Genomic DNA, 22,639 nt, shown 5'->3' on the forward strand with positions numbered 1-22,639 from the left:
TCTTAAACAACAAATATTTTTCAACTTTTTTAGACATTTTCTCCACAAGACATGTTCCTGATTATTCTATGGCCTGGTTTCACAGACAGGACTTGGGCCTTAGTTCAGTTAAGGTATTTAAGTAGGTTTTATGGAAAATCATTAATGGTGTGAATCTTGAGACAAAACAATGGCCCTGACATATTTAATATGTCAGCGCAAGCTGCTTTGAGTTAAAACAACTCAAACATCCATTTTAGTCTAAGACTAGCATAAGCCTTGTCTTAGAAAATATCACAGAGAAGACCCTGGCAGAAGGTCATTAGGTCTTTTATCCCCAGTTTCAATTTTCTTTTTGTTTTGTGTTTCTTCTCTTTGAATGAATTGATCCTGACATATTGTTGCAATATGTAGACAATTGTAATGTATTACTACTATTGGTTGCATTCCTGTCTTAGTTTTATTATAGGTTTTTAATATTTTGAATTAGCTTTTCTCTTTTTAGTTATGTTAAATGTTTAATTTTAGTCATTTCATTATGTGCTTTTGTCATTTATATACGTTTGACTTTTATTTGAAAGGACTCACACCTGTGCTATAGCTGCTGGTGCCACAATCTGTACAATTTAGCAGCCCCAGTGCCTCCACTTTCAGTTGTTAGTCTGGAGCTCTAGATAGTTTCTCAATTTTTCTGTTAACTGGTAGAGGCTGCAAATATGTTGTCATACTGTAGCTCTGCGCCTGCATACAGGAAGGAAGGAGATGTTTCCTACCATGTGTTTTCAATTCATCATGGTGCAGAGCAGAAGGCTAGAATTACCATCAGCTCATGTTTGCTCATTGTTTGTCAAAAAGACAGGAACGTGTCAAGCAGCCAGTCTTAAACATCCTTTTTCTGACCTCTTCAGTGTCCTGTACTTCCTAATCCACAGCCTTTGAGGAAGTAAAGTAGAACCTTTTATCTAGAGCAATAGATGATGCAGCATGTACAATTCATATATGCTGCTGTAGTGGTGTAGTTTGCACTATTTGGGTCTCAGTGGGGGGAACAGAATTGGGAAATCTTCAAACACAAACTTATGCTACCTGCATCAGCACCATAGCTCAATGTGTACGAGCACATACACTCTGTTAGCACACACAGTTATTTCCATCATATTCTAAATAGAGTTGCCTGTTTGGCCTCCATGTTTATCACTGTGCTGTGGCCACTGTGTGTATCTTTACGTACAAAATTAAAATAATTTCCTAGTGTTCATGGACTAACTTTTTAAAAGATCACACTCTTTGTCTCCATCCACAGGCCAGAAGACACTGCAGCACAGTGGGGATGTGCTTGAGACCCAGGTGATAGTTAACCCATCTCATGATTTGGTTTGTTCAGAGGTGAGTGTCTAAGTGCTTTGTGTTGTGTGCAGTACACTAATATCACACACTTAGCATAACTAGTTGGGCTGGTAATACAAAATTTAGCAACATTGTGAATATCGCTTTGTTAATGATCTTTAAACAGTGAGAAAACATGCCCTGAGAACACTCGATTTTTACTGTTTTAGTAAATTGAACTTATTTATAATAAGTGGCTATAAGTGTATATAAGTGGCATTTCAACTTGTTTGGTTGAAAAGATGAGTGCACTGATTAAGAAAATGAAGTGGAAAATTAAGCCATTTAAGAGAAGAGATATACTAATGGAATAGCATTGAAATACTGGTAAACTCTTCATTAAAAATATCCTATGCTTTAATTTTCTTAAATCTCTCCCAGTTCTAGCTGGTGCTATTCTAGAGGATGTTTGAAACATTTTGTGTTTCTAGCACTTCTCATGCTATTTCTATCATTAAGACAAATTGCTTGTTGTATTTGTTAATCACCTTGGATAAACTTGTCTGCTTAGCGAATAGATTTTTTTAAGCTAAATTACCCAACCCTAAATCAAAGACAGACTAATGTTTGCTTTTATGATCTAAATGATTTCCTTGTGTTTAAACTGTTAAATATTGGTTTTGTTGTACTATTCCACACATGCACCCTCAGTTCCTGTCCACTGTTCTCTGTCCCTTGCAGTTCTTTCCTGATAAATGTATGAAAGCTATTTGGCTGGTGTTTACCCAATGTTAGACCATATAAACACAGGGAGATGTTGACACATTTCTTGAAGTACCTTGTTGAATTATATTTGCTCTTGCTATTTGCCATCCAGAGCAACAGCCAAGTGTCTTCTTTCAATGCCTCTTAATAGTTAGGGTCTTGCTTTGGGGGCTAAATAGTTTGTACAGTTTAACATAAGCTTGCTTATACTCTCTAATAATATTTGATAACACTTTAGGGTTCAATTCTCACTATTAACCAGTTGCTTATTAGCATGTACATTACTAGGATATTGGCTGTTTATTTGTACTTGTAAAGCACTTATTAATGCCTTATTCTGCATGAACATATTCTACATCCCTTATTTTTATGTTTGAGGCAAAAGTTGTAGTTAATAGTGAGAATTGGGCCCTAATTTAAAGCGTGACTTTATTATTTAAATTAAATTAATATTCATTTTAATGCTGGTCTTTATTTTCATAGGTTCGTCGGCTCATTACGGATACGTCTCTTCATAAGCTGCTAATTCTTGCTGGACAGTGTGTTGAAGATACTGGAGACCTTGTGTTACAAATCGGGTCTTTTTCACTAAATGACTTCATTCAGATATTTACAGATGAAGAGGTCAGTCAACTGTTTGTCTGTCAAATAAGTTGGTTAAGTAATTTTACTCTTGATATTCAAATATTCAAAAACATATTAAAGTTTGTTACCTCTAATTAATATTATTATACTGTGTTCTAATTGAAAGTTTCTTTTCCCTGACACAGATTGGAGATCTTCTGAGCTCTGCAGACCCTACTCAGAAAGCCAGCCTCATTCTGAGCTGTCCTAAATCTGGGATGTGGAAAAATTCTCTGTTAGAAAAGCATAATTTGCAAGATTATATAGAAATTAAAACCAACCCTCCATTAGTGCTACCAGAGATGGAGGGCCTTCAGGAGTTCACAGAGTATCTGTCAGAGTCTCTTGAACCTCAGTTGCCTTTTGATCTCCTTGTACCACCCAGTACAGTTGGCTTCCTGAAACTGTCTCGTCCCTGCTGCTATGTGTTTCCTGGAGGAAGAGGTGACTCTGCCTTCTTTGCTGTGAATGGTTTCAATGTTTTGGTCAATGGGGGTTCTGATCCTCGGTCTTGTTTTTGGAAACTGGTGAGACATCTAGACCGAGTTGACTCCATATTGCTCACCCATGTTGGTGTGGATAATCTACCTGGTATAAACAGCCTACTTCACAGAAAAGTGGCTGAACAAGAAGAGGAGGAGTCTGCTGCATCGCAGAGCAATGAAGACTGGCAGAAGAATCTGATATCTCCAGAAATAGGGGTTGTATTTTTCAATGCTTCAGAAAGACTCAAATCATTGCAGAGTGACCCCAGGGTCTTTCGAAGTTGTGATCAAGTTGCCCTAGCATTACAGCATTTAGAAAGGTTGTCAATTTGTCCAGAACGGCTCAGTCGCTCTTCAGGGCCAACTATCGAGCCAGTGATTCTTTTCCAGAAGATGGGTGTAGGTCGACTAGATCTTTATGTACTCAATCCAGTCAAAGGTAGCAAAGAACTAGAAGCTTTCTTGCAAACTTGGCCTGCTAGCACTCCAAATAAAAAAATCTCAGAAGTCCCTCTAGACTGTATGGTTTCCATATGTGCGCTGTTGGTATGGCATCCAGCTAATCCTCAGGAAAAGATCATTCGGGTTCTGTTTCCTGGGTGCACTCCAGAATCCAAGATATTTGAAGGTTTAGAGAGACTAAAGCATCTAGAGTTTCTCAAACACCCAGTAATTAGTTTGAAGGACCTTGAAGCTTCAAAGTTTGATAAACAGCCAAAACATGCTGACAGCAAGGAAAGTCTTAAGAGTATTTCCAAAGAATCTCGACCTGGAAGTGCCTCACTCAAAGACAAGGTAAGCAAAGTAGATTTGAAAAAGCAAGACACTAAAACAAAGACCAAATCCACTAATGACACAGTTCCAAAAGAGGGGAAAGAGGCTGAGGAAAAAGCAAAGTCAAAAGATGATGTGAAACAAAGACCATCTAAGCCTGAAAAGCAAGTGACTAAGAAAGAACCTGCTAAAGATGAAAAGAGGGAAGTTAGGAAGAAAGAGGAACGGCCAGCGACAAGTATTGCAAAGAAAGATGAGAATGTAGAGAAAAAGAAAGAACCCTTGAAAAAAGATCTCAGTGCAAAGCCCAAGAAAGATATTAAACCTGATGTGAAGAAGGAGATTAAGAAAGAGGTCAAACCAGAAGAGAAAAAAACTACCAAAACTCTTGGTAAGGATATTAAGAAAGCCACTGGAAATATGCCAGGCAATGCTGAGTCTAGAAAGTTGGTTGGCAAGAATGGCTCACTAAAAAAAGATTTGATGGTCCCTAAAAAGGATCCTTTAACCAAAGGGAAGCCTAAGCCAGACAAAAAGGAGCCAGACAATCTGAAATCCTCAAGTGAAGTAAGTGCAGACCGGTCAAAGACATCTACACCTGAGGACATTGCTGCACAATTGGAAAAGTTGAGAATGGAGAATGAACATGGGCAATTGCAGGATGTTGAAGGCAATCATGTAAGCTCAAGAACTGAATGTGCCTCTGGCAACAATGACGTGCAGGTGAATGGCTCTAACAAAGGTACTGACGAAAGTCCAGAGAAGTTTCGAAGTATGGATGGTAACCCAGGCTCAGACATTACTGTTGGACCCCCCTCCCCACTTGCACAGACTCCAAAGAGTGAGAGAAGTGTTAATTTTGATCTCACTCCAACAGAGCTTGATGGATGCCCCAAAGAGGATGCCTGTACAAGCTCGGATGAAAAAACCCTCGAGTTAGTTTCTCCCACAGACTCTGGGAGGAACAGTTCTGTGCATACTCATTACTCTCAATCCCCTGACCATGTTTCTCAGGTGTCTGGCGAAGATTGTAAGGCAGGTATCAGGACATCTGGTCTCGGTTTTGAAGACAGTCAGATGGAATTCTGTAAGAACTCGATGATAGGTTGTTCTAGAAGCAATATCGAAAACAGCTCCATATCATCACAAGATAGACAATCAAGCTTTCTCTCCTCTACTTCACTTAAAGATACTCTACCCGATGCCTCTCCCAGCCTCACTTCCTTTCCTGCGGAAGTTGGCTCTCCACACTCCACTGAAGTAGATGATTCGTTATCGGTTTCCTTCGAACAAGTGCCTGTTTGTCATTCACAGGAGGAAATTGGTAATTTAACATACACTAATGGACATTTAGCAGACCGTGACCCAAAAACAGATATGTCTTTAGCTTTAAAAACTTCTCATAATAGTCACCACACATATGATGAATCAGAGAATCTCCTCTTTGGACCACAGAGTGACATCCTTCCACATGATGTCGATCTATGTCTGGTTTCACCTTGTGAGTTTAAGCATCACAAATCTCCAGAGAACCAGCAGGGACAGTCCTCTGAGGTTGCTGCCCCAAGTCCTGACCTCTGTCAAGAGCCAGTTAGACAGTGCAGTAGTAGTGATCATCAGTCAGTGGAAGCTCAGGAGACAACGTCCTCTGTCAGTGTCTCTCTCATTTCGGTTTCCGATTCTGATGCGCCACCAGCCACTGAAGAGTGTCCCTCCATTACTGAGGACTTGGACTCTGATGAGGAAACTAGTGACATCTTTCCACCCCACCATCCTCATGACCATCCTAGCAGCCATTTGTTACACAATTCCCAGAATGTCTCTGAAGACCCTCCACCTGCCCCAGTGAAGGATTTACCACCGCTGCCACCCCAGCCTGGTGCCTGCATGGCTGACCCAGAGGCTGATGGTCAGGGTAGGTCTTCCAAGAATATAACGTCAAAGACCAAAAAAATAGCAACTGTGTCTTCAAAGACTGCGTCGGCAAACATAACACAAAGTGGGAAGACAAAGACTAGTGCTCAGGTGTCTGCCAGTGGAACTATTCGGGCAACATCTAGTCTGGACACCAGGCCTGCATCCCGCAATGCTATTAGCGGATCTAGACCAGCACTTTCAAAGTCCTCATCCAGTGAGTGCTCATGGTTTCTTCCAGAAATATTTGAATTGTACATGTATTGGGGATGGGGCAGGACATTTGACTAGTCCAGGGATTCTCAACTCTGGCCCTTAAGGTCAACTTTCCTGCAGAGTTTAGCTCCAACCTTAATCAAACACACCTGAACAAGCTAATAAAGGTCTTCAGGATTACTAGAAAGTTGCAGGTAGGTGAGTTTGATCAAGGTTGGAGCTAAACTCTCCAAGAAAGTGGATCTTGAGGGCCAGAGTTGAGGAACCCATAGATTATTCAATTAGTGAGGGTTTTTAGTGAGGGATGAATTTTTGTCTGAGAGGATTTTAGCATGCTAACAATAACCCTTGGATTCTCTAATAGGTTGTCTCTCTAAATTCATGTTCTGAAAAGTGCCACTGCTGCAACCATATACTAATAAATGTGCTTTTAAGTCCAAATGTGCATAATGTTACTGCCTCTCTTTGCAGGTTCTGTCAGTGTAGTGTATTTGGACTTGGCATATTTGCCCTCTGGCTCAGCAGCTTCCACTGTCGATGTGGAGTTTTTCCGGCGCCTTCGTTCATCCTGCTATATAATTAGTGGAGATGAGCCGCACAAGAAAACAGTCATGAGGTTTATTCTTGACTCTCTTTTAGAGGGCAAAGCATCCTGGCCAGATGTGCAGGTAAGGAGATGTTTTATTTATGTATCGCCTTTCCCAAGCTCAATGCGCTTTGCAAAAGGTGTAGAACATATAGCAGGATTACACAAAAAAGCAGAACCTTCTGAATAATCTCTAGCCTCGTTTGTCCAGTTGTATTGATGTTTTAAAGGAATAGTTCACCCGGAAATGGAAAGTTTTGACAGTTTACTCTGCCTCATTGTGTTAGGGCTCTGCACAGGTTGATAGTCACACAAAAGACTGACAGCTACTTGACTATTTTAATAATTGTTTAATGGTTTTTCCATTCACTTACAGGTGACTTTGATCCCCACCTTTGATTCACTGACTATGCACAACTGGTACCAGGAGACCCATGAACGGCAGCGAGATCTATCAATCACAGTACTTGGGAGCAACAGCACTGTAGCCATGCAGGATGAGACCTTCCCAGCATGCAAAGTGGAGTTTTAAAGATTTAAAGACACCTGAAGAATCACACCCCTGCCTGTCACTAGAGCACTTGTTCACTCTCAAAATAATGTGCAAAATGATGTCTCAATTTCTACACACATTTTACCTTGAGCAGCAGGATGAAGGATTTCAGTTCTATTCAACAATTATTTTATAATCTGAAATTTAACATCTACACTTGCTGCTTATTAAAGTGTAATTGATTCCGTGTGAATAGGGTAGACAATATTGCCATTTCTTTTTTATGGATATTTTTAGCAGTTTGGTTATATTATTTTATATAATTCATTGCATATTTTGGATATCTAGCATGTTGAGTACCAGCACATGGGCTAACATTACATATGTACACATTTTGCACAGTTTAGATGCCTCTTGGAAAACTATGGTAGAATAGTTAGATATTCAGGTTAACACTTGATATGTCTGTAATTGGCAGATGTATCCCAGCGCTTAACTGTACAGATCCTGCTCAAAATGATGCACAGCTGTGTGTGTGTGTGTGTGTGTGTGTGTGTGTGTGTGTGTGTGTGCGCGCGTGCCTGTCTGTCTGTCTGTCTGTCTGTCAGTGGGGCTTTTAATAAGTTTAACAAGCTGTACTGCTTCTATAAACATTTCACGGATACTAGATTTTTTTTTTTTTTTTTTTTTGTCCTACTTACTTGGCTTCTTTTGGAAGAGGCATGTTATTTATATATACAAAGATGAATGCCTTATTGATCTTCCATCATCGACAAACACTAAAGCAGCATGTCATTTGAATCGTAGATACTTTTTGCTGATCACCCTGAATTTTTGAATGTCATGTAGACTGCTCAACTAATGTGCACATTGTCACAGCAATGGCTGCTATACTTTATGAAATTAAAACTTTTTCATTTTGGTCTGGTGCAGCCATTTCCATAAAACATTTTCTTTTTTGTTTGGTCCTCCATTTGTGGAACAGTTGATGCGTTACATTTTCAAAATTGCACTTTTTTTCCTTTCTGAGCCAATAAAACGATTTTTATAAGGTACAAGTACTATGTTTTAGATTTTTTTCCTTACAAGGACAAGTCTGCCAAAACAAAAACGAATAGCAAGTATGCGTTAATGTCACTAATAGGCTTAAATATTTCAGTACGGAATTCCATAATGTAAATGTATTTTCAAATGTCAAATAAAGTTGATAAATTAAGAATGACAGTACGTTGTTGTTGTTGTTGTTGTTTAAAATCCTCCAGAAAATTTTGACAAACACAAGTGTAATCTTTCAATTGATGCAAATTAAAAATACAAATGTGGATCTTACTGGTAATAATGAGAGTCATATCAGATTGCACCTGAATGATTATATTTATCCACCATGGCATTTACATGCCACTATATGTACTTAAAAAATACCATGGTACATGATCAGATACCATATTTTATTACTGTGCCAAGAATGTGGGGTGGGGGTGTACATCACTATTCAGATGTGTTCATTCCTACTTCTGTTATGATAAAAAAATATATATATATATTGACGAGAATACAAAAATGAATCCTGATGTTAGAATGAACATCTTTAAATGCAGCTTAATGAAAATATATACATCAAAGACCAGTGTTTTTTTTTTAAGTATTTAATTTCGTCATAGTCAAATATAATTGTAATTTATGTCTCTAATTAAACGGAATGTTCTAAATGCTGATTGGTCAATGCATCGTTTCGGTCCTTCTAAAATACATTCATCCTCTGCATCGCTTTGCACTCAGCAGTCATTAATCAGTGATCTTGTGGCAGAAGAATGCGATTTAGCTTTACTCTAAAATAACATTTTGTTTGCCCTTATCATTTAACTGTTTCTGTGTTATTTGAATATGGTTTTCCAATCAACAATAATCCATGGAATAGCTGCCCTCTACTGGTCAGAAATCAAACAGACCACATGCACTTTCGTTTTCTCAATATCGAGACAAACATTTCACTTGGATCCTCGGCTCTCTTTCACTTCAGTGTTGTAAGTATTAAGTTTTAATTTGGTTTGCATTGACCTACCAGAGTTATGTGTTCCTCACAAAAATAGTCATAACCACCTAACGTTAAATCTCTGGTAAAGCGCTTTACTGAAAGGTTTTGAAAGTTTGAGAGGTCTTTTATTCAGTGATGCAAACTATCACATCTCGACCCCATAAAAATACTTTTTTGACAGATATGTTATAATTAAATAAAAACGTATTCTGTTTCAATTTAATTAAGTTGGCTTGAAAAAGCCAACTTACTGATCTACTACTTAAGCTTATTATTATTATTATTCTTCTTAGACTAAATTTCTAAATGCATCTCCTCCTAGACTGTTCAAGCTACAACCACCAAACTCGGACCAGACCTTCAGACTATTCTGACTTAGTGTGCTATATCTTTTCAGACTGATCAGACTTACGGTTTTCCTAAAAAAGCTGATCAAAACTTGGAAAAATCCCATTGACTTTCATTGACGGAATGTTCAAATGAGCCAAGACTATTCAAACTCCAACTGTCAAAATTCAAATTTTGACAGTTGGAGAGGCTCATCAGACTCCATTAGCTGCCATTCTATGTACTATTTCTAATCCATTGAGACTCATTCAAACTTCCATTCTATCTAATATGTCTTATCTATCTATCTATCTATCTATCTATCTATCTATCTATCTATCTATCTATCAAACTAAATCTATCTATCTATCAAACTAAATCTATCTATCTATCTATCAAACTAAATCTATCTATCTATCTATCAAACTAAATCTATCTATCTATTTCTCTTTCTAATCTATCTATCTATCAAACTAAATCTATCTATCTATCTATTTCTTTTTCTAATCTATATCAAACTAAATCTATCTATTTCTCTTTCTAATCTATCTATCAAACTAAATCTAGCTATTTCTCTATCTATCTATCACTTCTCATCTATCAATCTATCTATCTTCTCATCTATCACTTCTCATCTATCTCTCTTCTCATCTATCACTTCTCATCTATCTCTCTATCTATCATCTATCTATCAACTCATTCAAATTCATAAACTCTATCTATCTATCTATGATCAACTCTCATAGCAACCACCCAAAACAACCTAGCAACCACCCAAAACAACCTAGCAACCACCCAGAACACCATGGCAACTGCATAGCAACCACACAAATCACCCTGGCATCATCCTAGCAACCAGCCTGGATACAATAGCAACCGCATAGCAACACCATGGCAACCACCCCGAGTACCCTAGCAACCGCATAGCAACACCATGGCAACCACCCCGAGTACCCTAGCAACCGCATAGCAACACCCTAGCAACCACCCCGAGTACCCTAGCAACCGCATAGCAACACCCTAGCAACCACCCCGAGTACCCTAGCAACCGCATAGCAACACCCTAGCAACCACCCCGAGTACCCTAGCAACCGCATAGCAACACCTTAACAACCACCCGAGTACCCTAGCAACCGCATAGCAACACCCTAGCAACCACCCCGAGTACCCTAGCAACCGCATAGCAACACCTTAGCAACCACCCCGAGTACCCTAGCAACCGCATAGCAACACCGTAGTAACCAAACAGAGTACCCTAGCAACCATTTTGCAAAATCTATATCTCTGCATCAGAACATCGTACAGACATGGGGGTTGGTTTATATTGTCAAGCAGCCTTTGGAGTATCATCATTGGTAGCTGGCAAGTCAATTCCTAGCAACCAAACAGTACCCTAGTAACCGATTTGCAAAATCTGTATCTCTGCATCAGAACATCGTCCAGACATGGGGGTTGGTTTATATTGTCAAGCAGCCTTTGGAGTATCATCATTGGTAGCTGGCAAGTCAATTCCTAGCAACCAAACAGTACCCTAGTAACCGTTTTGCAAAATCTGTATCTCTGCATCAGAACATCGTCCAGACATGGGGGTTGGTTTATATTGTCAAGCAGCCTTTGGAGTATCATCATTGGTAGCTGGCAAGCCACTCCCTAGCAACCAAACAGAGTACCCTAGCAACCGTTTTGCAAAATCTATATCTCTGCATCAGAACATCGTACAGACATGGGGGTTGGTTTATATTGTCAAGCAGCCTTTGGAGTATCATCACTGGTAGCTGCCAAGCCACTCCCTAGCAACCAAACAGAGTACCCTAGCAACCGTTTTGCAAAATCTATATCTCTGCATCAGTACATCGTAGAGACATGGGGGTTGGCTTTTTGACTCATGCTAGCAATCTGGACTTCCAACATGCTAGTAGTGAATGCTAATAGTGATTAGCTAAGTGCTAAAGTGGGCTAAGAACATGCTAATAACTCTATAAAAACTCCATAGTATCCATCTGTGACTATCTATCTATCTATCTAATAAAACTTAAACTTTCAAACTTCAAACTTTTAAAACTTCTCAAACTTTCTGGCTATGCTTTTTCAAGCCAACTTAAAGTTTGTCCTCAAACTTTTTTATCTAGTTTACATTGATAACTTGTGTTGTACTGATAACTTGTTCACCGCAAGACTTAGGGTTAGCAAACAAGTCACATTTTGACCCTAAAAAGGCTTTACTGGGAAATATAGTAATTAATATGTTGTCAAATCTTATGTCAAAAGTCTGTTTTGACTCGAGCACGTTATAAATTGTCAATAATATAAATAAAATAATTGAAAAATTAATAATTAGGCTAACAATAACACCAATTATTGAACATGTAATGAAACTAATATTAGTGTAATAACTAACACTGAGCTTAAATTTTTACTGGTCTTGGTTTAAGATTGTCACAGCTTCAGGCCGAAGAAGAAGAATGTGTGTTTCGTATGCAAAACTTGCTAATAGACCTTATTCAGAGCAGCGCCATGACAGGTATGGAAGCGAGGAGGTGGGGTCACAGTGATTATGCCAAGTAATATATGTTTCTGGATCAACATTGTTGTCGATCCTGGAACAACATTCCAATCAATCAATCAATTAGATTTGAGGGACAAGTTTACCGTTTATGTCAAGTTTAGGCTTGCAACCAAGGTTAGGTGCTTCTACATCAATATTATTCACCTATCTTTCCCTCTGATTTTAGGGATAAGTTATGGGTAGGATCAGGTTTAGGGGTAGGAATAGAGTACCTTAGGCATGACATGTTTTTGTAGGCCAACCCGGAAGTTAGCGGTGCACGGGTTCCCTCGGTTGAAAACCTATGCATTTTTCCCATAGACTTTTGTAAATTTGCAAAAAAAATTCCCACTGAAAAATCACACTTTTACACTGAAAATTTCAAGAAAAGTACACTTTAAATACCCGGATGGATCACTGAATTAACGGGAAAAACGAAGTGTGGATGTTGGACACATGTACTCAACTGTCACAGCTTTAATTACGTAGTGGAGGGGAAGGGGCTGTCAGACTCTGATGTTAAATGAAAATAATACAATTCACGCACTACATGGATGAGTACATATTGTGCATAAGTACATAGTGTACAAGTGCATAGTGTCTAGTGCGTCATTTGGGATGCAACTTCTGTGTTTAAACAAAGGGTTATGACACTTACACGTTTTGTCTATCAAGATAATCTTTACAAGTTAACACATTTATACATTTCAAAGCCTAAATAAAGTCGTCAGATATAAAAAGCTAACAGTAGGCAATAAACGGACTACAGCACTCCATGGTCACGGATCGACTTATCCACTTTTTCATGAGAAATGCTGTCCAAATGTCCTGTCCTGACGTCTAAAGTCAACGCCAAAGGAAGAAGTCCCTTTAAGCAATTTGTTAGCAACCACAGTTTTTAAGACACAATAAAGGTTTTTTTAAAAATCACAAGCGGGTTATAACTGGTGTGTTTTATGTCATAGATCAAAACCTGAAAAAATTTAGAGGCTTTGTTAACCACAGACCTTATTTCAGGCGAAAACCCATTCAAAAAACCCATAGACTTTATGGCGATAGAACCGGAAGCCCTAAAATGCTAACTCACTTCTGGGTTTTGCCTAAAAAATACGTCATCCCTGAGGTACTCTATTGGGTTAAGACTAAATTTTCAGACTGGAATGTTGTAGACCTTCCGTGTTTTCAATTGCATCCGATGTACAAAGCTCCCAGATCACTTATAATTTTCCACAACTCATATTGTCTGGAGTTTTTGTTGACTGCAATTACTTAAAAAGATAATTTTGCAGTTTTCTTTAACATAACAATTACAAAAACATTAAATAACAGTACAACCCACTGAAGAGATCCCTTAAAAGTGCCCTAGAACGTTTTTTCACAAGATGTAATATAAGTCTAAGGTGTCCCCTGAATGTGTCTTTGAAGTTTCAGCTCAAAATACCCCATAGATTTTTCTAATTAATTTTTTTAACTGCCTATTTTGCGGCATCATTAAATATGCGCCGATTCAGGCTGAGGCCCCTTTAAATCCCCGCGCTCCCCGCCCCTTCCCGAGCTCTCGACTATAAATCAGTGCATAAACAAAGTTCACACAGCTAATATAACCCACAAATGGATCTTAACAAAATGTTCGTCATGCATACTGCATGCATGCTTCGGATCATGTGAGTATAGTATTTATTTGGATGTTTACATTTGATTCTGAATGAGTTTGAGGCTGTGCTCCGTAGCTAATGGGCTAATGCTAAACTCTTGGAGAGATTTATAAAGAATGAAGTTTATGAATTATACAGACTGCAATTGTTTAAAAATGAAAATAGCGACAGCTCTCTCGTCTCCGTGAATACAGTAAGAAACGATGGTAACTTTAACCACATTTAACAGTACATTAGCAACATGCTAACGAAACATTTAGAAAGACAATTTACAAATATCACTAAAAATATCACGTAATCATGAATCATGTCAGTTATTATTGCTCCATCTGCCATTTTTCACTATTGTTCTTGCTTTCTTACCTAGTCTGATGATTCAGCTGTGCACAGATCCAGACGTTAATAATGCCTGCCCTTGTGTAATGCCTTGAGCATGAGCTGGCATATGCAAATATTGGGGGCATACATATTAATGATCATAATGAATGTTATGTTGAGATTCGCCTGTTTTTCTGAGGTCTTTTAAACAAATGAGATTTGTTTAAAAGAGAGGAGGAAACAATAGCCGCGTTTCCACCAAAATTACCTGGAACAATTGTACCAGGAACTTTTCTCCCAGGAACTTTTTGTCCCCCCCCTGACCTGTTGCCTTCTACGTTTCCACGCAGTCTAAAGTACTGTGAACATTAGGCTAATTTGTCCGGTGACGTAGTTCTGCACGCGACTGTTTCTTCCTGTCAGTGACAGACAGTAATCATTCTTGTGCGACAGCAAAAAGCAGTATGGAGGAGATTCAAGGAATGCTGCTTCTGCTCATGGTGTATTGGTTTACTAAAGAAATAATGAACCAAACGGCAGAAAACAGACGAGCACTGATAGTAAAGCGTATACAGAAAGCTCGTAATTCTCTATATAAAATGAGACAACGTGTCTTATCAGCAATTGCCGACATCGACCGTGAGATGGCTGGGACGAACGTGCGCCATCGGGCAGAAAGAACAAGATTGGTAAGAAAATAATCAATCCAAATTATCCAGAGTTCTGAAGAATGTTATTATGGAATTTACTGCTGCGTGGAGTTGACCAATCAAATGCGGTGTGAATCCGACCAATCAGCATGTTCAGCGCCTAGTCCCACCCTCGAAAGTTCCTGAACTTTGAAAAAGTACCACCTCGCCATCAGGGACTTTTCTGAGGGGGAAATTTTACCCTGAACTTTTTTTAGTTCCTGGTTCCCTTGGTGGAAACACACCAAGTACCAGCCCAAAGTCCCTAGTTCCTGGGTAAAGTTCCTGCGGTGGAAACGGGGCTAATGGTGTTTGAGACTCACTGTATTTCATTTCCATGTACTGAACTCTTGTTATTCAACTATGCCGAGGTAAATTCAATTTTCAATTCTACGGCACCTTTAAGATTCGCTTTATTCCCGCTGAAAATCAAAGATGGTGCTGCTGTGAGTTTAGGTCTATACTGTATATATATGTGTGTTATGGATGGGCATATGTGTGGTTAATAGGGTGTTCTGTCAAAAGGGACTACCTTCAAATGTGATATCCATTTGCCTAGATAGCTTTTCTGTTCCTTTCTGTACACAGAGGTTTATTTGTATGTTATGCTGAATAATCTTATATCTTGTATAATGCTGTCTATTGCACAGACTTTTCCAGACACATCAGCAAACATTCACTTCTCTGATCAAGAATGGCATTCGCTGCATTTGGTAAAGCCACATCTTCAGACACCAATTCCAGCAGCAAACCTGAACCAGGCTTTTCATTTGGTCCCACACGTTCAGTCACCAATTCCAGCAGCCAACCTGAACCAGGCTTTTCATTTGGTCCCACACGTTCAGTCACCAATTCCAGCAGCCAACCTGAAACAGACCTTTTAGTTGCTGCCACATCTTCAGGCACCAAATCCGCTCACAAACCTCAAAAAGTGACAAAAACTCACTTCTCTCCTCTAGGTAAATTACACAGTTATTAAAACAAATGGCTGCAAATAATTTTAATAGTCTCGCTGTCTACTTCAGAACTATTGATGTTTTTATACCTTAACAGATTTTTCACTCTTGCTGCCAAACCAGTGGAGAAATATGGACTGGAGTGAAGAGTAGGTAGAGCCACCACTTGGGAAACAGGATTTTTCTATGTCATAACATCCAGATATCTAACACCTTTAATGTATTTAGAGTGAAAGAGACACTGATGGAGTCGGTCAGGTCATTTAAACCTGCCAGCGAGAGTGTTACTGAAGCCAGAATCCTGCTGATCGGTCCAGTTGGCGCTGGGAAGTCCAGCTTCATCAGTTCTGTCCAGTCTGTCTTCTCTGGACGGGTCATTAACCGAGCCATGGTGGGCTCATCATCCTCTACCAGCTTCACTAAAAAGGTAAACATGATGACTAGAACTGAATGAATTGAATGAAAGTTTTATTAACATTACTGGAAGAACCTTTGTTCATGGCTTTGAGAGAACCTTGACAGAGCATTAGCTACAGTTCTGAGAACATTCCCTGTTGGGTTCAGTCTATATTTTGCAGTTTTTGCGGAAAAATAGCGGGTTATTTTCTTTCGTGTTTCTCAGCTTCGCTCTTTCAACATCCGAGGGGCAGGAGAGAAGGCAGACGAGCCCACAGCTCTGGTCTTGTGTGACGTCATGGGAGTAGGTGAAGGAGAAAGCACTGGATTGACTCTTCATGATGCGCTGTCTGTCATTAAAGGACATGCTCCAGAGGGACACCAGGTATATTTTAGTTGGTTAATAGGATTTTCATGCCTATAATTTATGTTTATAAAATTTACAGTAAAAACAGACAAGTGTGAACCTTACTGTTATACAGTGACAAAACTTAAAGCGTCACATGATGGCATTAGTGTATCTGTATATTTTACAGTTTATAAATGTATATATGATTATGTAATATTAATATTTAAAATGACTTAAATCAGCTTAATACTTTTTAAATGCAAAGTTAACCACATAATTACGCAGATGGTACAATGGAAGACCCCATTATGACTAAATTATGTAAGAAATATCATTTAAATCAGGAAAAAAAATAAAGGCAGCTATATATTATCAGCTATAAAAATATTTTTATACTGAGTAAACTATTAAATTGTAATATATATTATTAAGAAAGCTAAATCACATACTTGTTTCCAAAATTAAAGATTTGGCTTTTACATTGTCATTATACTAAAACAAATTGTTAAAATTATTTGAGAAATATTATCTTTAGTAAGCAATATTAAATATATTTCTTTTAGAAATTAAATATAAAAAATTTAGTAAATGTGAATATAATAAACAATTATGATGAACATATTTCATTAATATCTTATATGCACACACTAACTTTAATATGATATGACCAAAATCTTATATCATGATACAGTGTAATTTTACACTATTTAAAATATAATTATAAAAGTTATATCACAATAACAATATATATCACAATACAGTTATTATTGCTTTAAATAAGGTTTTTATGATATCAACATTTTTCATAATTTCATAATTCTTTTAACCATTTTAAATATTATTAAAAAAAAAAAATACTAGACTATAAAAACTCTCAAGCTTACGAAAGACAAGTAAACAGTGATAAATACAGAGCAAAGAAAACAAACTACAATAGAACAAAGACACAATTGAAATAGACCTACCTGAAAAACCTGAAGTACTAGAAATATTACATACTACTGTGTAAATTAAATATACATTTATTCTTATTTAAGTTACAAAAGCAAGCACTGAGAGATTTTCTCTCTTTTTTGTTGTTTGATTAGCATTAGCATAATGACATAAATTTGGATGCTGACCCTTTCAGACCAAGTATTCCGATCCATTATACTCAAGCCTTGACTTTCTCAACTCTACCTTCACTTAAAACATAAGTGGCCTCTGTTTACATGCAAATACATGGTCACATTGACACATAAATATGTGTACTTAACTGTTCAAGCCCAATTAGTCGATAAAACGCTCTCAGTTCAGTTCTCACACGCTTTTTGAGCTGCGACTTCATGTCGCACGTCTCTCAAAGAACAGTTTCTCAGAGAGCGTGCATATACTGAAATGAGTTGTCTTTAGCAGCTAATTGTGCTTCAGTGGTTTAAAACCACTTGTTATAACTATCTTGTTTTAAACCACAATGCTTAAAAAAACATGCAAACAATAAGTTTTTGTGACCATGCAGCACAGCAACTGTGCGCAAACCGTGATAGAGAATCGTTAATCGTGACTACCGGTATATCGCCCATGCCTACCCCTAACAATATAGTTTGTAAATCAAGAAAAAAATGTAACATTTTTCACAGACCCCTGAGGGTGTGAAAGGTGGCTGTAGTGAAGCGGATGACAAATGAGATTAATAACAAAAACTGTCTTCATTTAAATCCACACAGAATACTCAGGAGATCGTAGGATATCAAACAAACACAACCGCGTTAAAGGGATAGTTCACCCAAAAATTTTTCCATGATTTACTCACCCTTAAAGGAACACTCCACTTTTTTTGAAAATAGGCTCATTTTCCAACTCCCCTAGAGTTAAACAGTTGAGTTTTACCGTTTTCGAATCCATTCAGCCGATCTCCGGTTCTGGCGGTACCACTTTTAGCATAGCTTAGCATAGTTCATTGAATCTGATTAGACCGTTAGCATCGCGCTTAAAAATGACCAAAGAGTTTTGATATTTTTCCTATTTAAAACGTGACTCTTCTGTAGTTAAATCGTGCACTAAGACCGACAGAAAATGAAAAGTTGCGATTTTCTAGGCTGATATGGCTAGGAACTATACTCTCATTCTGGCGTAATAATCAAGGAACTTTGCTGCCGTTCCATGGCTGCAGCAGGCGCGATGATATTACGCAACGTCTCTCACAAACGTCTCCATGGTTGCAAGGCACGTTCCCTGTGCAAGCAGGGGCTCACGGGCGCTGCGTAATATCATTGCACTGCTGCAGCCATGATACAGCAGCAAAGTTCCTTGATTATTACGCCTGAATGAGAGTATAGTTCCTAGCCATATCAGCCTAGAAAATCGCAACTTCTTATTTTCCGTCGGTCTTAGTACACGATTTAACTACAGAAGAGTCACGTTTTAAATAGGAAAAATATCAAAACTCTTTGGTCATTTTTAAGCGCGATGCTAACGGTCTAATCAGATTCAATGAACTATGCTAAGCTATGCTAAAAGTGGTACCGCCAGAACTGGAGATCGGCTGAATGGATTCGAAAACGGTAAAACTCAACTGTTTAACTCTAGGGGAGTTGGAAAATGAGCCTATTTTCAAAAAAAGTGGAGTGTTCCTTTAAGCCATCCTAGGTGTATATGACTTATCTTCTTTCAGACAAACACAACTGGAAACATATTTTAAAAATATCCTTAGTCCTTCAAGGTTTATAATGGTTTTGAATGGTAACCCAAATTCTGAAGACAAAAAAAAATGCATCCATCCATAAAAATAAATGAATCCATATGGGGGTTCATAAAGGCCTTCTGAAACGAATCAATGTGTCTGTTTAAGACAAGTATCCTTATTTAAAACTTAATAAAGTAAAATAACGAGCTTCCGACTCGACAGCCATACGCATTCAAGATATGTCCAAAAAGCGTTAACTTCTGTGGCATAGTACACAGAGATGGGCACTTGAGTTAGTGACTCGGACTCGAGTCGCATTTTAATACACTTTAGACTTGACTCGATTCAAATGACTCATGAATATTTTAAAAACAACTCATGTCTTTTACCCTTAACTACTGATATAATAAATAATTTTTGCTTTGTTTGATTGGTTTTATAACATTTGTGTCACATAGCCTATATTTCCCTATGTGTCATGGTAGACATGCCAGTGCGCATAAATAATAATAATAATGATAGTAATGATAATAAACAACTTAAATGAAACAAAAATAAATATGACGTTTCACATTGGGATTTCTTTGAATTCTGCTTTTTAAATAATTAAAAGGTGATTGATACTTTTGAAACCCAATGTTTTAGAGTAAAAAATATATATATATATTTCTAGGGAAATATATTATGAGGTAATTCTTTCTACATTTACAAACCTAATTTTTCTGTGAACTTATTATTTCAAAACCAACTTTGCCTAAAAAGTGTGTAATTGTCAACAGTTATTACTGTACTCCAGTGAAACATTGCTTTGTTTTGCAGTTTAGTCCTGAGCAGCCAATCGGAGCTGATACTGTGGGCTACATGAGGAAACCAAGCACCAAAGATCAAGTGCACTGTGTGGCGTTTGTAGTAGACGGCTCAAAGGTTGGTTCATACGCCAAAAGCTTTGGCACAACCTTCCAACAGCTAAGAGAACATATCAGCAACTTAGGTGAGTTATGTTTGAGGAATAAATTCTATGTGCAACATTCAGTTCCATAGAAAAGCGTTCACACATTGGAAATGGGCTGATCGGAACAAAAAAATTATGCTTCACTTAATAGAGTGCATTAGTGCCCACACACTTTTTCAGTAGCACTGGTTCCGGAAATATTTTTTCCATTCATTTTTCCCATAGATATTTAAAAAAAAAAAAAAAAAAACTTCATTAAAGCATTATAAGCTATGATGAACCAAGACAACTAGTTAAGAGGAGAATCACAACAGTACAAACTTTGATTTGATGCAAAAAAGTATTTGAAAATCAGACAGAATGACAAAGGTACAACAGCTTTAATGGCTTTGGTGAGGGAAAAAACTACAATCCCATGAAGCACAGAGAACAGTATAATCGAATTAAAAACAATGGAGAAATATAAAACTACTGTTGATTATGTATATAAAAACAATAGTTTTAATTGTATTGCAAGATATGCATATTCAAACATTTAAGTATTTTGGGAGTGTCTCTATTGTGTCATTCACAGTGCTTCATGGGAGTGGGCGGAGCTAACAAGATCTTTTGGTGTGTTTTGTGTTTTTGTTTTGTGACTTTCTGATTGGTGGAATTTTCTGTACAGCATCATGGGTAATGTAGTTTTTCACCAAGAATTTCCCTGTTAAACACCATTATTTTAAAAATAATCTGAAATAATGCAGGCTGGCGGCTTCAGCAGTTATCGTTCAAAATCAATTTCCCTATGGAAAAAATTAATGGAGTTTTTTCTTCCAGAACCCAAATGTTGCATTCTAAAGCCTATATATAGTCCATAGCCATGTTTCATATATATTATTATTATTACAATAAGGTTCATTAGTTAACATTAGTTAACTACATTAGTTAACATGAACTAATAATGAATTGCACTTCTACAGCATTTATTAATCTTTGTTAATGTTAATTTCAAAATTTACTAATACATTATTAAAATAGTGTCAACATTAGTTAATGCACTGTGAACTAACATGAACAAACAATGAACAACTGTATTTTCATTAATTAACGTTAAGGAAGATTTGTAAATACAGTAACAAATGTATTGCTCATGGTTAGTTCATGTTAGTTAACTAATGTTTATTAACTAATGAACCTTATTGTAAAGTATTGTAGTATTCGAAATGAGTGACCGCATACCCAAGGTAAGTAATTTGCTTAAAATATATAAGGGTTTTGCACACCGTTTACTTTCGTCGCTCTCAGCAAACATGACGCTTTCTAAAGTTGAGCTGAACAATGCCAAGTGTACCATCCTCCAAAAAAAAACATATATTTCTTTATATCTAAATTTAAAATTTCATCTTAACATGAACCAAGAGTGTGTTATTTTTGCATACGAATGTTTCAGTTCCTACATTTTTTATAATTTTGAAAAAAATTTAGAAGGAAGGCTATTGATGAATCATGATTTGTTTGTGAAAACGTTCGTACACAGATTTCACACACAAATTCGTGCATACGTATACTTAGTGAATGAGACCCAATGTGTTTTTTTGAACACTCCAGCATGAAAACCTATTCTAGTAGAGCCCAAAAACTAAATCAAGACTTTAGGCCTGTTTAACAAACTGCAACTATGAAATATCTAAAATCCTTCTAAACTGCAGGTGTACACCAAGTGGCATTACTGACCCATGTGGACCAAGTTTGTAAAGCTACTGGAAGTGACATTACCCAGGTTTACAAGAGCCAGACTATTCAGCAGGCAGTACGTCATACTTGATTATAATGTTTCACCTTGACATGTTCTACTGTCTGCCATGAGCTTCCCATGATTCATTCTGTCTCTCTATAGATGGTGAAGGCGGGAGCCCTGCTGGGAATGGCCACATCCTACATTGTCCCAGTGAAGAACTACTGCTCAGAGCTGGATCTGGATGAAAACACAGATATCCTACTGCTCAAAGCTGTTGATCATATCTTACAATATGTCAATCTATATTTCCAAGACAACAGTGATTAAAGCACTTCAGTAAGAAAAACGTCACATGCATTTACAGAAGTCCCCAGATTTGTCCCAGATTGTTTAAATGTTGATGCCAAAGCTTGTAATTCTTTGCTAAAATGTTGTGGTGAACTAAATTTTATAAAACAACTTTAACTTTAACATTTGAATTGTCTGTGAATTCAGGAAGTTTCAAAATCAGGAAGCTTTGACTAAAGCTTTGGTTTGGTGGTGAGGTTATTCGGTTATGTGAGAGTCTGGTGTTTTAGTCTCGTTCAATGAAATCCACTTATTTAGCTTGAATTTATGTGCACCCCTAAAGGGCCATTTATACAGGATGAAGTTTTGCATTAAAAAAAGTGTAGTGGAATTAAAAAACTATCGACGCTTGTTAGTTTTTTCAAAATCAAGAACTCTTTCATATTTTATACGAACACAAAGTTATTTAACGAATGAAAAACATTTTTGCGTTGGCCGGGAATCGAACCCGGGTCAACTGCTTGGAAGGCAGCTATGCTCACCACTATACCACCAACGCTGTTCTTACTAGTACGCCAGATG

At 37.6% G+C, this 22,639-nt stretch overlaps 2 protein-coding genes across 6 annotated transcripts in view; both read left to right on the forward strand.

Moving 5' to 3' along the window:
- map1sa (microtubule-associated protein 1Sa) overlaps positions 1-8,380 on the forward strand; it is a 29,054-nt gene extending 20,674 nt beyond the window's left edge. Inside the window, exons 3-7 of one of the 2 annotated variants that reach the window (XM_067395853.1) lie at positions 1,283-1,365; positions 2,554-2,694; positions 2,841-6,084; positions 6,555-6,751; positions 7,046-8,380. In XM_067395853.1, coding sequence (XP_067251954.1) covers positions 1,283-1,365; positions 2,554-2,694; positions 2,841-6,084; positions 6,555-6,751; positions 7,046-7,201 — 3,821 coding nt within the window. In that variant the 3' untranslated portion in view covers positions 7,202-8,380. Of the gene's footprint in view, positions 1-1,282; positions 1,366-2,553; positions 2,695-2,840; positions 6,158-6,332; positions 6,534-6,554; positions 6,752-7,045 lie in introns of those variants that run through there. The other variant, XM_067395854.1, reaches the window with a different exon arrangement.
- A 723-nt stretch (positions 8,381-9,103) lies between these two features.
- ifi44g (interferon induced protein 44g) lies at positions 9,104-22,507 on the forward strand. Of its 4 annotated transcripts, none has more exons than XM_067395855.1 (8): positions 9,104-9,186; positions 15,382-15,690; positions 15,785-15,836; positions 15,916-16,114; positions 16,310-16,468; positions 19,917-20,088; positions 21,741-21,841; positions 21,929-22,507. In XM_067395855.1, the coding sequence occupies exons 2-8, from the start codon at positions 15,426-15,428 to the stop codon at positions 22,094-22,096; spliced, it is 1,116 nt and encodes a 371-aa protein (XP_067251956.1). In that variant the 5' UTR covers positions 9,104-9,186; positions 15,382-15,425; the 3' UTR covers positions 22,097-22,507. The 4 variants fall into 4 exon arrangements, with proteins under 4 accessions (XP_067251956.1, XP_067251958.1, XP_067251959.1 ...); XM_067395857.1 differs by lacking the exon at positions 9,104-9,186 and adding an exon at positions 14,506-14,731; XM_067395858.1 differs by lacking the exon at positions 9,104-9,186 and adding an exon at positions 14,766-15,177.
- The last annotated feature ends 132 nt before the right edge of the window (positions 22,508-22,639 follow it).

The sequence above is a fragment of the Chanodichthys erythropterus genome, chromosome 10, assembly GCF_024489055.1.
Source record: "Chanodichthys erythropterus isolate Z2021 chromosome 10, ASM2448905v1, whole genome shotgun sequence".
Classification (NCBI taxonomy): Eukaryota; Metazoa; Chordata; class Actinopteri; order Cypriniformes; family Xenocyprididae; genus Chanodichthys; species Chanodichthys erythropterus.

Coding starts and splice junctions, on each gene's coding strand:
- ifi44g (XM_067395855.1), top strand. CDS start 15,426: ATGGCATTCGCTGCATTTGGTAAAGCCACATCTTCAGACACCAATTCC. Junction 16,469..19,916: donor ATGCTCCAGAGGGACACCAG/GTATATTTTAGT, acceptor TTTGTTTTGCAG/TTTAGTCCTGAGCAGCCAAT. Junction 21,842..21,928: donor GCCAGACTATTCAGCAGGCA/GTACGTCATACT, acceptor GTCTCTCTATAG/ATGGTGAAGGCGGGAGCCCT.